We start from the raw sequence: 17,685 nt of genomic DNA, 5'->3' as shown, positions 1-17,685 counted from the left end.
AACATTCTGGAAAAGGCAAAAGTAAAATATCACTGCCAGGAGCTCTGGGAGAGGGAGAGAGGGATGAATAAGTAGGTGAAGCACAGGGGATTTTTAGGGCAATGAAACTATTCTGTATGATACTGTAATGATGGATACATGATAATATGCATTTATCAATGCCCGTAGAACTGCACAACGCAAAGAGTGAATGCTAATGTAAACTGTGGACTTTTAGTTGTTAATAATAACAATAATAATAATGTATCAATGTTGGTCCATCAGCTCTAACAAATGTACCACCTAATGCAACAGGTTAATAATAGGGGAAACTATGTGTGGGGAAGGGAACGTATGGGAAGTCTCTCTACTTTCTGTGTAATTTTTCTGTAAACCTAAAATTGCTCTAAAAACCAAAAAAACACTTGTTACCCTCACCCCTACCTCCTTGGTCAGAGCTGAAGTCCTTACCTTAGTCTATAAGACCCTAAGTGAATCTGACTCCTGGCTACTTTATCTCCTACCGCTTTCTTCCTTGTTCATTATTCCAGCCACATTGGCCTTCTATTGTGTTTTGAACTACTCTTCTTGCCTCAGACTCTTTGTGCTTGCTGTTCACTCACCATGGAACACCCTTCCCCCAGATATTTCCGTTGTTTCTTCTCTCTCCCATTATTCAGGTCTCTTCTCAAATACTATGTCATCAGGGTTACTTTCCCTGTCTACTTACTATTGACCTCTGATCTCTCCTTCCCCCATCACATTCTTTTACTCTTAGCCTGCTTTATTTTCTTTTATAGCACTTAGTAATTCCTCAACTTGATTATATGTTAATATTTATTTTTTCCTTAATAAAATATAAGTTCTGTGAAGGCAGGAATTTTATATTTTTTCTCTTTTGTATTCTCAGCCTCAAGAATAGTGTCTAGCACATGGTAGATGCTTAATAATCATTGGTAGAATAGATGAATGATGTCCATGTTCTCTCTGTAGGCAAATTTATGTGGGAAGTCAAATTTAAAATCAAAAGCTTGCTTAGTAAGTATGGAATATGAGTCATAAGATACATAATATTAATGGATGATGTCATCAACGTGATAGCATGATGCATTCATTTTCACTAAAAGATGTATCTGTTCCACAGACAGGAAACTTCTATTTATGGGTTGGAAAATGCTTTTCAATAAACAATATAGGAGAGATTGCTAGTGTTTACCTCTTGAGTCTCCCTTTTTTCCTCTTGGAATTTAAAAATGCGTAAAAACAGTTAAAGAAACATCACAAAATACAAATGTATAAAGTGGAAAATAAAAACCACTCTTAAACCCGGCCAGAGACAAGTCACTGTTAATGCCTTGATCATTGTCCTTAGAACCATCTGAGATGGACTTATATTTTGTTTTGTTTTTTATAATATTTGGATTATATGTGGTGAAACAAATGTTTTAAAGTACTGTATAACTGGACAGTATAGAATAGTAAATAGCATGAAAATATTTTATGAACTGCTTAAATATTTAGTATCCTATTTTTTGCAAATTGTAACTAGACTCTTATCCTGGCATGGTGCTGTCTAGTGAAGAAGTTATTGTATACTCAGAATTTTCAAATGTTTCTGATTATTTGAATATGAATAAGAGGAGCTTGAACAGGTATGAGTGTTACTGTAAGGAAGAGAGATCTTAAACATTTTCCCCCCACATTGTGAAAAGGTTTTGTTAATTGCATTAAATAGGAAATTTTGGATTAATTTTGAAAATAATTTAGATTTTCATGGAAACTATGTTTTTATAAATGATAAACTTCCCAGAAGTTTATTAGATTTTTTTCATTGGACTTAATTCCAGTGAAAAATTCAATGTTCTTAAGAAAAAAATGTTCTTCATTAGTCTTCTAAAATTTATACACGGATTTTTGGGAAAATCTAAAATAATTTTCAAGTTTAACTCACAATGATACATAATTTAGTTGTGAGTTTATTGTATTTCATGGACTAATACACCAAATTTTAAAATTTTAAAATCATGTTAGTTTTGTGTGCTGATGCTGTTAAAAACGTTGTCACGTTTCCTGAGTTTTAAGCGTTTTCAAAACCTTTAGGAATTACTAGATTATGAAAAGGGATATTAGTGTTATTAGATGACATAATTCTTAAAGTATCAGTATTAACATGGTTTCCTGACTTTGCAGAGAGTTGTATTGCTGGAGGATAATTTTCTGGAAAGAAAATATGCTCAAAAATATTGTTATCATGTGGGGATAAATCAAAAGGGATTTAATTTAATTTGAGTCTAGGTGATTATATTTTGCTTTTTAAAAACATTTTTTAGTTTTAACATTAGATAGTTTTATGCAAGTTCCTGTCCTAAGATGCTAGTAATTAATCTGTTCCTATGTTCACTGGCATCCTGAATACTGAAAAAAGCCCACACGGGTATGTTTAGTAACATAGTGTTGTGTTCTGTTTTAACCTAAGAATTAGTTGTTAGCATTTAATCAGTAGAAAATTTTATATGAAAATTTAGATTTCCAGCTTCTCTTGGAAAGTGTGAGGATTGGACAATATTGAACTTCCTCGTTCCAAGATAGTAGTGATTCTCAACCGGGGCAATTTTGGCAGTGTTAGAATAACATTTGTTAATGTCTAGAGACAGTTTTGATTGTCATGACTTGGTGGGGAGGTGCTATTGGTATCTAATGGGTAAAGACTAGGGATACTGCTTTCATGCACAGGGCAGCTTACTAGAACAAAGAATTATCTGGTCCAAAGTGTTGTAGTACTGAAGTTGAGAAGTCCTGTAATATAGCAATAATTGACCTGATTGAATCACAGCTTTCCTAATGGGCTAAAGTTCGCCATAATCTCCTTCTAACTTGCTTTGTTTACTTGCCTGGACTCGATACATTTTTGGATTTGTACACCTCCCTTTAGGGTGGTGGAAGTTACTTTACTGGGAACTGAAACCACCTAAAGTATCATTTATTAGGAAAGATGATGGCAAATACAAAAAATGTTTTATTAGTCTGGCATGAACAGTATTAGAATCCAAATTTTATTTTCTCCAGTTATCTTCGTTTATTTTTTCAGTTAACATGTTACTATGTACTAAGCACTGTACTAGATAGATATGAAGGAGATAACCAGATGCATACACTTTAAGGATTATTCTGTCTTGGGGAATTGTTCCATTTATCGTTATGTAATGCTTTCTAGATCCCTGATAATTTTCCTTACTTTGAAGTTGACTTTGAAATTAATATAGCTTGCTCCAGCTTTCTTTCTTTTTTTTTTTTTTGATGATTGGCACCTGAGCTAACAACTGTTGCCAATCTTTTTTTTCTTTTTCTCCCCAAATCCCCCCAGTATGTCGTTGTGTATTTTAGTTGTGGGTCCTTCTAGTTGTGGCATGTGGGATCCTGCTTCAATGTGGCTTGAGAAACAGTCCCATGTCTGCACCCAGGATCCGAACCAGTGAAACCCCAGGTCACTGAAGGAGAGTGCATGAACTTAACCACCTGGCCACACTCCAGCTTTCGTTTGATTAACAGTTGCGCTATATTTCTCCATCCCTTTACTTTTAATCTACCTGTGTCTGTATTTAAAGTGGGTTTTTCAAAGACAACATACGGTGGGTCTTGTTTTTTTATGTGCTCTGCCAGTCTCTGTCTTTTATTTAGTGGATTTATATTAATCACGTTTAAAGTGTTTATTGATTTAATTGGATTAATAGCAACTATATAACTGTTTTCTAGTAGTTGAACTTGCTCTTTATTTCTTTTTTGTCTTTTACCATTTTTCTGCCTTATCTGATTTTAGTTGAGCATTATATATTACTCATTTTCTCTCTCCCTACCATATCATTTATGCTTCTTTTAACTTTTTGGTTATTTGTATGTATGTGTGTGGTTGCCCTGGAGTTTGCGGTATGCGTTTACAGCTAATATCAGTCTTTCAAGTAACTCTATACCACTTCATGGGTAGTGTAGCTACCTTATGACAGAATATTCCCAATTCCTCCCTCACATCCCTTATAACATTGCTGTCATTCATTTCATTTATCCTTAAGCTGTAAGCACCCAATATATTGTTGCTATTGATACTTTGAACAAACTGTTATCTGTTAGATCACTTCAGTGAGAAAATAAAATATTTTATCTTTATTCCTTCTATAATACTCTTCCTTTCTTAATGTAGATCCAAGTTTCCCACCTATATCATTTTCCTTCTTTCTGAAGAACTTCTTTTAATATTTCTTGCAAGACAGGTCTACTAAAGACAAATTCCCTCAATTTTTATTAGAGAAAGTCTTTATTTCTCCTTTACTTTTGAAGGATAATTTCATTGGATACAGACTTTTAGGTTGGTGTATTTTTTCCCTCAACACTTTAAATGTTTCATTCCTTTCTCTTCTTTCTTCCATGGTTTCTGAAGAGAAGTCCAATGTAATTATTTTTGTTCCTCTATAGGTAAGGTGTTTTTTCCTTCTAGCTTCTTTCAGAATTTTCTCTGCCTTTGATTTTCTGTAATTTGAATATGCTGTGCCTAGGTAGAAACAGGAGGGGATTTTTTCTCTGAGATCCCCTGAGAACCTGGGATGGAGCTCCTAGACATAACGCACAAGGATTTCAATTTCTCCACATCCTTGTCAGCACTTGTTATTTTCTGTTTTTTGGTTGTAACCATCCTAATGGGTGTGAAGTCTTACCTCATTGTAGTTTTGATTTGCTTTTCCCTAATGAGTAGTGATGTTTATCGACGTTTATTGATGTTTAGTCTTTTCATGTGTTTATTGACCATCTGTGTGTCTTCAGAGAAATGTCTATTCAAATCCTTGGCCCACTTTTAAATTGAGTTTTTTTGTTGTTGAATTGTAGGAATTGTAGGAATTCTGTATATATTCTCTATATTAATCCCTTAGTAGATACATGATTTGCAAATATTTCATCCCCTTCTATGGGTTGCCTTTTCACTCTCTTGATAGTGTCTTTTGATGCACAAGTTTTTAATTTTGATGAAATTCAATTTATCTGTTTTTTCTTTTGTTTATAATAATGTGCCTCACACCCATTTTTCAGAGTTGTATATACTTTGTTTGCTTGTCTTTTTTAGTATCTCCAACCTCTGCCTTAAAAATAAAAAAAAGGAAAATTACGAGAGAACCAATATATCTGTTATAAATGTTGGGTTTTTGAAGACAGAGTAACACTAAGAATAATCTGAGTTGCCAATACTGCCCTTTCAACCAGAATGAGAAGGAGAAATGTACCTTATTTTTTATCTTTTTAGAGTACTATTGAGAAGGAGTTTTTGATTTATAAATCTCCATTTTTATATCTGTGTAACATTAGAACATATGCCTATTTGAGAGCATATATATTTTGAGTTAGAAGGTGACCCTCAAATTGAACTCAAGGTATATCTGATATTATTGTGTTGAATTTGGTGAAAAAAGTTAGTGGGCTCTTTTTAAAGTATGCAATATACAAGTGTAAATGTTTATAGTTGAATTGGTTACTTAAATTTAAATATATATGTAGAATATATATATAAAAAATATATATAACATATTAGTTTCAGTTGTACAACAGTAATGATTCAATATTTGTAAGATATCATTTTCAAATAAGAGTTTCAGATTTTGTTTGACTTTTTCAGAAAGAAAGTATAATTTTAATATAGAAAATGAAGCTTTTCTTTCAGTATTATTTAACATATTCTTTAATAATTCTTATTAAATTTTTATGTTGGTCAATTTACAGGTGAATTATGTAACCTCATTACGCTGGATGTAGCTCACAATCAACTTGAACACCTTCCAAAGGAGATTGGAAACTGCACACAAATAACCAACCTTGACTTGCAGCACAATGAACTGCTAGACCTCCCAGATACTATAGGTATGAGGGGAGAAAGAAGATATTGATAGTCATTTATAGCTACTTGGACATTAGAAAGACTGTTTTTGATCCATTTTGATAGAAATTAAAAGATTAAAATTTAACATTGTCAAAGTAGTAAAGCTTCTAAAAGAAGTATTTTATAATTGCTTTTTATTTCCATTTTCTAGCAGAGAAACTAATTAGGTTTTAGGAAATGAGCTCACTTGGATTATAAAGAAAATAGAATATTGAGTCATATGTGTATATTCTATTATAGGTCCGTGCTTAAATTGCAGAATGGGTGCATTTTCTGTTTTTTTTGTATTTCAGAATGTCGCATGCTAAAGTAGACCGCACTGAAAGATAAAACCATGCCGTTTAGTTTTTAAAACAAGGCCAACGTAGTTTAAAGTTTCATCTGTAGTATTGAGGGACTAAGAAGAGAGATGTCTTGAAGTGGAAAATGTGTTACGAAGACTTAGCCAAACTACAGAAAGTTGAATTATGCTTACTGTGATATTGTTCTATATTTATATAGTCTTGTTTATTTTTCTAAATGCCCACACATTTATACAAACACTAAATGGAATTTTTAAAATTTTGGACACCTTCTTAGTTATTGGTGTGGTATAAGGATACTATAATGTTTATTTAGAAAAATTACATCTGTACCTATTTATATAATTTCAGTAATGAATATTTATAAGGTTCTATTACTAAATCATTTGAGGCCTATGGTGATGTTATCTTTTTCCAGAGGGGTTTTTATTTGCTTCTGTCAGGTGCCTAGGGGACCACTTTAACCCTTCCATGTTTTAAGACTTGAGATGTTTCTGGTCCCCCAGTCCTTCAAAGGCAGGCCACAGACTAATTGGAAGGTTGTTTGACTTTCAGTTTACCCTTAGTACCAGAGTGCAGCCCTGTAGCGTCCCAGATGATATCAATTTCTAGACTCCCCACCCTTGGCAGGCTCTACATTTTGACTCTTGGCAGAAACGTGCCTTAGCCGTTCAGCCTTGTCTTCTAGTTATGGAACTGCTCTCAGGACAAAATCCTCTCCAGTGTTTTGCTTGTTTCTGGGTTCACAACTGGTTTCTGGCCTGGTAATTAGTCATTATTTTGTTAGCGCTCTGATTTTTGTTTTAGAAGTGTTTTTAGTTTTTTCAGTAGGAGGGTTTGCTTGAATTACCTAGTCTACTATTACTTGAAACAGAAGCAATTGTTAAGGAATTTTTTAATAAGTTATAATAGACTATCTTAGGTTACATGAGAATTATTTCTTTATGGAAAGCAAGCTGAGACTTCTTCAGGATACAATAGCTAGCCATTAGAACCTATTGCTTTCTGATTTTTGGCTCAGAACCCTTTATATCACATTACTATTTGTAGTGGCAACAGATGAAGTATTCTAGTTAACTGGATTAGATTCATCTCTGAAAGGTAAGATGGTCTACAACACATAATGAATTTTCCTATTAATATTCATAGTAAATATTCTACAAAATTTCCTATATAAGTAAAGGAATCGGATTTCTGGTTCAATAGGGACCAAACACAATTATTTTTTTTCTTTTTTTAAAATCTATTGAAATGGCTAAGATGAACAAAGAGAAGTGACCCTTGAAGAAAAAGAACATAGAAAAGATATATACTGCATCTATAAAACATGATCAGGCTGATACAAAAAGAAAACGAATAATACACTTCTTAGAAATAATCTTTGCCAAATTAAATTTAATGAAAAATATTGTATGATACAATGAACATTTCCAAAGACCAAAATAGTGATATGTAGGACAGGTGGAAGAAGTCCCCTAGAATCTAGAACAAAAAGATAGAAAGATCAAAATAAGTGAAAAGGAGTCATGGGAGACAGGACTGGAAGTTCTAGAAAGAGAATAGAGGTAATAGAATGAAGAAACTAATAAAATACTATTTTATAATATTTCCCTGAACTTGACAAAAACCCAGATGTAGATTGAAATTGCTTACCAAGAAGAAATAATGAAAAAATATACATTCTGGGAGAAGTTTTAAAAGTTAGATTTACTTAATTGTTTTGAATAAATTATATATTCATGTACAATGTTATAAAACCTGTCTTTGTCTAGTTTCAATTTCAGGGTAATACTAGCCATATATTATAAGTTGGAAAGTGTTTCCTTCTCAATTTCTGGAACAGTTTGTATAAGCTTGGTATACTATTTCTTCTTTTACTATTTGGTCAAATTCATTGGTGAAGCCACCTGGGTCAGGATTTTTCTTTGTGGGAAAGTTTTTAAAAATTATTTCAATTTCTTTAATAGATACAGGGCTATTTAGGTTATCATCTTCTTGAGCAAACTTGATCATTTGTGACTTTCAAATAGTATGTCCCGTTCATTTAAGTTGTCACTTTTAATAGGCATAAAATTGTTCATAATATTCTCTTATTTTAATATGTATAGAATCTATAGTAATGCCACTTCTGTAATTCTTGATATCGGTAACTTGTATCTTCTCTTTTTTCCTAATCAGTCTGTTAGAGGTTTATCAATTTTATGAATTTTATTATCTCAAAATTTTATTGATTTTTCTCTATTGTTTCTCTGTTTTTTATTTCATTGATTTCCATTTTGACCTTTATTATTTCCTTTCATCTGCATTGAGTTTTATTTGTTCTTTTTCTAGTTTCTTACGGTGAAAGCTTGAGGTCCCCTTAGGTAGTGCTTTAGCAGCATCCCACAAATTCTGTTATGTTGTGTTTGCCTTTTTATTTTTTTCAAAATGCTTTCTAATTTACCTTTTTGTTTCTTCTGTGAACTTTGGATATTTAGAAATTTGTTATTTAGTTCCCAATATTTAACAGTTTTCCAAGTGTGTCTATGTTACTGATTTTTAATTTAATTCCATTGTAGTCAAGACATACTTTGTGATTTGAATCATTTAAATTTGTTGAGACTTATTTTATGGCTCAGTATATGGTCTATCTTGGTAAGTATTCCATGTGCAACTGAATGTGTATTTCACTTTTGTTGAGTAGAGGGACATAGATGAGGCAATCAGTGAATTTATCCCTCCTGTCCTTTTTTGAAAGTTGTTCCTCCTAATTTTTGTTCATTACATTGTCAGGATATGTAACATTTATGGTATATCTTGTTATCCTAATCTCTATTTTTGTTGTAGTCTTAATTTTCCTCAACAGTTCTGTTGCCATAGTTGCCCCAGTCATCCCTTGGTTGGCTAAAGTCAGTCTTGGAATAGTTTTCTCAGAAATGGTTCATGAACAGTACTTCCCTAGTTCTTGTGTGTTTGTAACCTTAATAATTAAAGAACAGTTTGGATGAATATAAAAATCAATAGGGTCCAACTTCTTCTCCTTGAGTATCTTAGTAAATATGGAATTGAATAGATAAAAGTAACAGGCCAGTCCAATTTTTTCCCATTGTAAATGACTTAATCTTTTGCCTGGCCACCCAAAGGCTTATTTCTTTATTTCTGAAGTTCAAGAACTCTTATATTTCTCAGTGTTGATCTTTCAGGGTCCATTTCCCTGAGGTACTGTGGGGCAATCAACATATAAGTTTAATTTTTATTTCAGTATAATTTTCTTGAATTAGATATTGACACTTAGTTTGTGTTGTATGTTCTTGAATTGAAATGTATGTCTGCAAGTTTGCTTGTTTTGAACAACCAACTAATTGGAACAATAAAAGAGAAAAGAAAGAATAATGCATAATCTTATTTTTCAGTGGAATGTCACATAAAAGCACTTTTAAAAAGCAACTTCTTCTATAAAATTAGTCTTGTTAGGCTTAGAAAGAAAAATAAAGGTTGTTTACTGCAAATCAGAGAGAGGAACCAAAATTAAAGATGTTGGAAATGTTGTAAAGTTAGGTTCTTATTTCTTTCATTGTGTCACAGTGTGTTTCTTATGATATTATAGACTCTAGACATTTTATTGTTCCTTGAGCATATCAGACAAGTTTTAGCCTCAGGGTCTTTGTACTTCTCAGTCTTTCTACTTACAACTCTTTTTTTCTTAATATCCACATAATTTCTTATACTCTTTCAACAATCAAATAGATATATCGGGCATGGTCATCAGTCAGCCCTGTTCTTACTCTCAAATAGTCTAACAATATTTTGTTATTTAATATTTGATACATGTTTCTGTATCTCTGTCTTGTTAATTAACAGTCAAAGTGGGAATGGAATTAAAGTACTAAAATGAATAGTCCTGGCAAACTGAAAGCATAGGTGGTGGTGGATGATAAAATCTTCCTGTTAGTGGCACTAGAGTCCTTTGGATTCACTTCGTCTGACAAAGGATAACTTCTTCATGTATACTTCTTTCTTCTGACTTTAATTTTACATCTCTCTCTTCTATCAGAAGTAATTCTTCTGTATTTTTAGTTTGTTTATTAATCTTGTAGTTAAGATGTTATCTCAGAATAAGACACATGCCTTACTTATAGCACATTCTACGTGATCAGATTACAAATCTGTATTGAAAATCAGTGAGAACTGAATCATTAACAATAAGAAAAATTTAAATATTTTGCTTTTTATATGCTTTGATAGTTGTCAGCAAATAAAGTACAGCTGTTATCCCAAGTAATGGCAAAGTGAATGTCATGTTCATTGAAATTTTTTATAATATTGTACCATTTATCATATACCATGTTTATTAAAATAATTCTTTTGTCTTTCTCCATCCGTCTCATCCCCAGTATTTTGATTGTATAGCAGAAGGCTGAGATTTGGTGAGAAATTTGAACATGTGGGTCTTTGTCTGTTACAGATCTCAGCAGTTTTAATTGATCTTTGAGATTCTCCCTCGCATTTATTGGAGACTAGCAATCCACCAAAAACAGTTAGTGGCTAACTTAATTGCAATATAGTTCTCCTGATACTTTTCTTCTTTTATCCTGGTCTACCTCTTGAAAAGTATAACTTAAAATGAAAAACAAAGAAAACACCACCTATCCTGGAGAGGTGCCCTACTCTCTTTTAGGGAGGGCACCTAAAAGACTGCCCTAGTCCTGTAGCTGCCCTACTCTCTTTCCTAGGGCTAAAGAATCTTGCTCTAAACTCACAATTGAAAATCAAGTCTTCCAGCTATTACTTTACACTCACTTTTCCAAAAATCACTTTATTTCCTTGCCTTTTCTTTTTTTTTTTTCTTGTAAGTAGAACAAGATTTTTCTTACCCCTTTCTTTATTTAACATGGATACTCCTAGAGTTGTTGTCACTCCTTGGTAGGAATAACTGCCATTTACTTCCAGGCTGAGCAGTGCCAGGATCACTGACAGCTCATAGGATGTGGAGAAGAGGCAGAAGGAAATGGGGAGGGGGCCGCTGGTTGCAGTTGAGCGAGAGAGTGCTTAAAAACATACGCATAGTTTCTCTGATTTAACCATTAGTCTGCTCTGTTGAAGAATAAAAACTGTTTTATCTCTCATAGAAATATTTTCCAATTGAAGAATCAGCTATGAACTAAAGAATATATTATGCTTCATTATAAGAGTCATTTTGTTTCAGACTATGAACCTGATATCTTAAAGCCTTCTGAGATCTCTGGTGGTTTTATGAAGTCAGCAGGGGCTGAGGGTGTCTGAAGGAGAAAAAAATATTTTGTTTTCTATTTCTTCTCAAATTGAGATAATGGGAGAAGTATCCAACAAGACCTTGCCTTCAAGGCTGGAGCACAGAACAATTCACAGAGGTCGTCTTGCTGCACCGGGCTTTGAAGAACTGTTACAGTAGATTACGGTTATATCAACAAGTAGACTTTTAGTAATTAAATTTTAGGTAATTACAGTGTAGCTTACATAAAACGACTTTACTAGTTCTCTTCTTAATGGTAGCATTCTTTTAGTTTTTGAAATTTAAGAATTTTTGCATTTCTTACTTTTCACTTTGCCAGTTTAATGTTTGAAAAAAAAGTACCTTTGACGTTATTTCATTGTTAGAACTATATGTCTTTTCTGCTGATTTTTTGCTACTTTAAAAAAATAAGATTAAAACTATTTGAGTTAGTCTAACTCAAAAGTTACACTGAATTAACCTGAAGATACTGATTATATTTGCTGAAATCGAAAGCATCTAATTTTAATTCATAGCCATTTGATGTTGCCATATTTTAAAAATCTGACAGCATAAGAAAGCAAGCTGTCAAAGTGGAGCACAGAACAATTTACAGTCAAAGTTACCCACTTAAAAGCTAAATGCCAATAATTGGCAGTGATCAGCCTACGTTCATACACAGAAACTCAGCAACATTGATTTTATTTCTTAGTTGCAATGGCTCAACATTAAAGCAAGCTATGGCTTGATTTTTAGGTTGCAATTTAGCTTGTGGTTAAAACCACTCATTGAAAGAGGTTAGAGTTGAAACCACTGCAGGAGGTGAATCACAGTAAATGCCACACTTCTGATTTCACATTTTTTTCTGGCATAAGAGAGTTTTGGTATTCTATCCTGAATTTTTTCCATCTCTTTTATTTTGCTGACAGTAATGGATTTTGGCAATATGTGGATGACTCTTTGAACATGCCATGCTCCACAAAGTGATAAGGCCTTTGCAAATGTGAGTTTCTTCATCAGAATAGCATATTCTCATAGGTGATTTTTTTTTTAAAGTTTAGCCTCTTCTACTCCACCAGAAAAAGAAAAAAAGGGAAAAAGAAAAAGGTTAGGAAAGTTGGAGGTATGATTTTTGTTTAAATAACTACTAATTTTGGTGCTAGTTAATGTCACGTGACAATTTCATTACATCATTTTCATATTTTAATTTTTAAATTCTGGAAACCTGATTTTAAAAGTGAGAAACTTGAGTTATTTTAATTTTGGAAGAGGAGTTTCAGGAATTTGATTCTATTTACTCAGCTTTTGAATTGATAAGCCTTTAGAATTTGGTTACCATACTAATCCTTGTTTCCAGAGAAAGCTTTTAGGTTTCAGTGAGAATAAAAAATTGTTACAGTATTGTATTCATCTACTATTCTACTGTAAATAGTGATTGAATGAGGCATGTCAGTTGATGGAACAAAATTATGGGGACTTTCCACTATTAATGAGCCCTTTCCTCTTCTGGCAGATTTCAAAGACCTCTTGGTGAATGCTTCAGCCATTTTATTACAATGGAACAGTTTTCTTCCATAAGGAAAGCAGCATTATGAAGGAGATAAAGGGATGGTCTTATTTATTTCCAGTTGTTTTTTAAGGTTGACTGCCTCTTTTATCTTCAACTTCATGCAGCAAATTAAAATTTTATCAGAAGATTTTGAAGTTCTTTCTAGTCAGACATTATCACTGCTTGTAGGAAAATTTCTACTGTTAGCAGCTTTAGCTGTAGCTATAGTGGCCATGGGCATGGAATAGGCAAGGGATAAAATACTGATACCTTCCCTCCCTCTCCATTTTGAAAGGATATAAGTAAGTGGGCACTGTCTTTCACTTTTGTTGGTAATGAAATTGATATAGCCTTGTGGTACTATCTCTCAAGATTTAAAATATCTATATTTTCTGATACATCAGAAATATTTTCACATGTACACAAAGATATACATAAAAGGATGTTCATTATAGGATTCCTTTCTAAATGTTAGAAACAAATGCCGTCAATTGGGGAATGATTAAATAGATAATGGTACATACGTATCATAGAATACTTTATAATGGCTAAAGAAAATGAAGTATATCTGTATTTACGAGAAAATATTTCTATGACCTGTTATATGGGGGAAAGAATATAGAATGATCCCATTTATATAAAAACAAACAAACATTTAAAAATCCCTGTATTTGTATATGTGTAAGTAAATACTTAGAGAAAGCTCTCAGTAGGTACATATTAGACTACAAACTATGGTTACCTGGGGAAGAGAATAAGATGCATTCATTTATTTTGTAATTAAAAAATTGTTTGGTGGGGTGAGAGGAATGCAGAGAGTTGAAATAGTTATTTTTTTCTTTCTGGCTGATATCTAAAAATGAGCTGCTTAGAAGTTGGATGTCCCAGGAAAAATGATTGTAAATATTTGTAGAAGAGTTAATTTGTATTCAGATAGACCAGGCAAATCTGACGTATATTTTAAATCATGTCCAGTAAAGTCTATGTTTCATAGATATGCAATTTTATAAAATGAGAATGAGTTAAAGAGGAGAGAGTTTTATGAGCTTTTCATATAATTTTAAGTTTTTGCATCTTGTTCCTATTGGAAAGGAGGACAGTAGTGAAATGTTTTAGCTTCTGTAATTATCAAGAAAGTATGAACAGATGCTTGCTGTGTGCTTAGCACTGAAACAAAGTCTATGGAGAGAGAGAGAAATACATAGCAAGGTCCCTCACGTAAAAGATGCTCTGTCTATTGGGGGAGGTAACTAATTTATGAAAAAACTAACAACGTAAGACCAAATATAAATAAATTCCAATTTATGGTGAAAACCATATGCTACCATGCATTCTGTCTACCATGAGTTCAGTTTACAAGGAGATTAATAAGATCTTGATAGAATGGCCAGGGAAAGCTTCATGAACAAATGTGTTGGACTCGTATGAAATAAAAATGCATTCCATGAACACAACAGCATGGATAGTCAAACAGCATGGAGATAAGAATGAACATATCATGCTTCTGTGTCAAGAGAGAACAAGCTAACTGAAGCAAAGTCAAGGAAGATCTTGAAGAACGATTACTTGGTAAGGAGCCAACTGAGGTTGATTGTAGCTCTGCCACTAACTAGTTGGTGACTTTGACAAGCTGGTGACTTATGCTATGGTCCACGCTGGTTACTCTCAGATGGCTCTTATTGCAACTTCTTGGGTATCTTTCTTATCTTTTTTTTAAATCAGGATGACTATCTAAAAGTTCAAGCCACCATGCTCTGTTTTTTCACAATTTACCTCATATCTTCACTTTATGGAGCAGATGAGCCTCACAATGTAAAGTGTCCAAAGTCTTACCTCTACATTAGTGTAAAACGTCTCCATAATGTAAAATATTCACTCAAAAAAAAGAATGGTAGAAGGATACTGTAAGTTTTTAAATTAAAATTACTTTAGAATTATAGTTTTTTCTTTATCAAAACGATGTTTTTAAATTACAAAACTTGGGAAAATTAGGAAAAATATAGACAAGTTCAAAGAAAAATTTTTAATCTTCCATAATTCTATCATGCAGAGATAACTGTTAGTTTTATGTGTTTTCTTTCTACTCTTTTTGCATCCATATGTTTTTTACATTGTTAAGATCATACAAGGGGGCCAGCCCTGTGGCTGAGTGGTTAAGTTTGCATGCTCCACTCCACCTTCGGTGGCCCAGGGTTTCACTGGTTCCGATCCTGGGTGCGGACATGGCACCGCTCATCAGGCCATGTTGAGGCAGCGTCCCACATGCCACAACTGGGAGGACCCACAACTAAAAATATACAACTATGTACTGGGGGGATTGGAGGAGAAAAAGCAGGGGGGAAAAAAAAGATTGGCAACAGTTGTTAGCTCAGGTGCCAATCTTTAAAAAAAAAAGCATACAAAATGCATTATTTTATTATCTTACTTTTTTCACTTAACATCATAACTTAGTCTTTTGCATCTTAAAATTTTTTGTAGCATAATTTTAATAGGTACAGAACATAGCACAATATAGACATCATAGAATAAAATCATGTTTTGAATACCTGTTATTTATCAATCACTGTGCTAAGTGTCTTGCACACGTCGTATTTAACCCTTAGAGCAGCCCTGTCAGGTATTTGGCATTATACCCACTTTATGGATGAGAAAATAGACTCAGTTAAATAACTTGCCCAGGATCACACAGATAATATAAAATCTCTTTTATTTTTTTCTATTACACTGTGATGCTTCCAATTTAAATAATTATTCATCTCTTCTTGAACACATAGGTTGTCCCTATTTTTGGCCATTAGGACTATGACTATAATTAACATAATCATAAAGTAGATTCTTTTATTTTCTGACAGCCCACCTTTTAAGTAACATTTGTATCATATTCAATGAAATAGTGCAGTGTTAGCAATAGTAAATATTATTCTTGCCCTCATTTCTAATCTCTAAGTTCTCTCGGGCTTTAGAAAGTCATCCAATCCTCTGCTTGAGTTTTTTTTTTCCTCCAAAATTGACACATTTCACCAGAGTGTCATCAGAAAGACACTAGTGAAGCATCCTTAGTTAATATAGAAAGCTCTTCAACAACAAAATTAACTTGTCTTTGCTAAGTGGTAGTTTTTATTATTGCTTTTGTATATTTGATTTTCTGCCTGTTGAAATCTTTTTTAATCAGAACCGGCAAACTCTTGGGCTAGTTTCCAAACATTATTACAGGAAAGTAATATAAATAAGTATAGCATAACTCAGGAATAGTTCTAATTGCCGGAATTGAAATGGTTGCTAGGTTTTTCTGCATTGTATTTGGCTAAATTTATGGTATAGAATTATCGAAGTATTTTCATTACCAATGACTAATTCTTACCTTGAAAATCTAAAGGGTAAAAATTAGTTCCATTTAGTCATTTCTTATAACTTAAATCAACTGGTTTCTTCAGCAAGAGGGAAAGATGCAGATGAGTGATAACTACATAAGGGTATGAAGCATAGTGACTGCCCTCCAGGCTTCACTTATGCTATAGGCTAATATATGTTTTCTGAAAGTATTATAGTAATGTTGCATCTAAGAAAGGAAGTTATTCATACAGCTCCTTGAAAAATGGTCAAAGCAAAAAGAAAGAAATAGACAAACATCAGAATATTGCTGAAAGTCAAAAGGCATCAAATTATTTTTCTCCAGAAAGTTAACTGTGACATAGGCATCCACTTCCATAATTTCTAACACTGGTAATACTTTTTAATTTAACGCTAGAGGCTACATTTGACATTTTAACCTGGCCCATCTAAAAATCTTATAGCAACAGCTGTAATTTGAAGTCAGAAAAGGAATTAACTAGCTATGACAAAGACATACATTGAACTAAAATCTCAATACTGTTACCTTTTTTTTTTTTTTGGTAACAAAATGAACTTATTTTCTAATGTATATTGTTTGGAAAATTAAATTTTATTTAAACCTTTTATGATAGCAGATATCATCATACTCATCCATGTAGCTTGCCATGTAGTCTTGACAATAAAACTAGAAAATGCCTATTTTTCTGCTTTTTTTGTGTATTCCATAGTGGTTAGTTTGCACTCAAGCTGCATATGCTTAGACAATAAGAGAGGCTATAACTTTCACTTTGGTTTGTAATTTTTTTTTATTATTTTGAGAAAGTTTTTACCATCAGCTCAGCTTTTCAGGTATATTTTGGAATGTTTATATTTAAACTCATGAAAAATAATGAACTTTTCCGATCTTACAAAATAATTGTGCATCTTATATTTTAAATAATACCATTTTAGAAATTTGGAAATTTCTTTCTCAAAATTACATATATGTTTTTACATGTAACTACTTGTTCTGTGTTGCATCCTCATCACATAGATAGAAATGGGATAACTATTGTAAATTTAAAATATGCACTACTTTGATGTTATTCAGTTAGGCCTTATCTAAAAGTTATTTTGTTATTAAAGTATGCCAATACTTTCTAATAATTCTTTATTTTTAAAATTGACTTGTAGCTGTGTATTTCATTATTTCTCTAAGACAAGTGGACACAAAAGTGGTTTCAATTTCATCCTAATTGATACAGTGACTAGTGTGTAGTTCCTTGGTACTAGAAGTTAAGGATCTTGCTGAAATAGTACTTCACAGTAATTCATAAATAGCTAGTGGATAGCTTGGTACAGTGACAGGCTCATCAGATTTTAAAAAAAATAAATT

The 17,685-nt window shown here is 32.7% G+C and overlaps 1 protein-coding gene across 7 annotated transcripts in view; it reads left to right on the top strand.

The window, feature by feature from the left end:
• The window catches only part of SHOC2 (SHOC2 leucine rich repeat scaffold protein), a 97,338-nt gene that overhangs the window by 63,992 nt on the left and 15,661 nt on the right, over positions 1–17,685 (top strand). For all 7 annotated transcript variants that reach the window (XM_023639500.2, XM_023639506.2, XM_070220718.1 and 4 more), the window contains one exon: positions 5,740–5,877. In XM_023639500.2, the coding sequence (XP_023495268.1) occupies positions 5,740–5,877 (138 nt within the window). The remainder of the gene's footprint in view (positions 1–5,739; positions 5,878–17,685) is intronic.

This window comes from Equus caballus, chromosome 1, assembly GCF_041296265.1.
Source record: "Equus caballus isolate H_3958 breed thoroughbred chromosome 1, TB-T2T, whole genome shotgun sequence".
Taxonomy (NCBI): Eukaryota; Metazoa; Chordata; class Mammalia; order Perissodactyla; family Equidae; genus Equus; species Equus caballus.
Note: the sequence above shows the minus strand (reverse complement) of the source record. Positions and strands in the feature narration are given on the sequence as shown.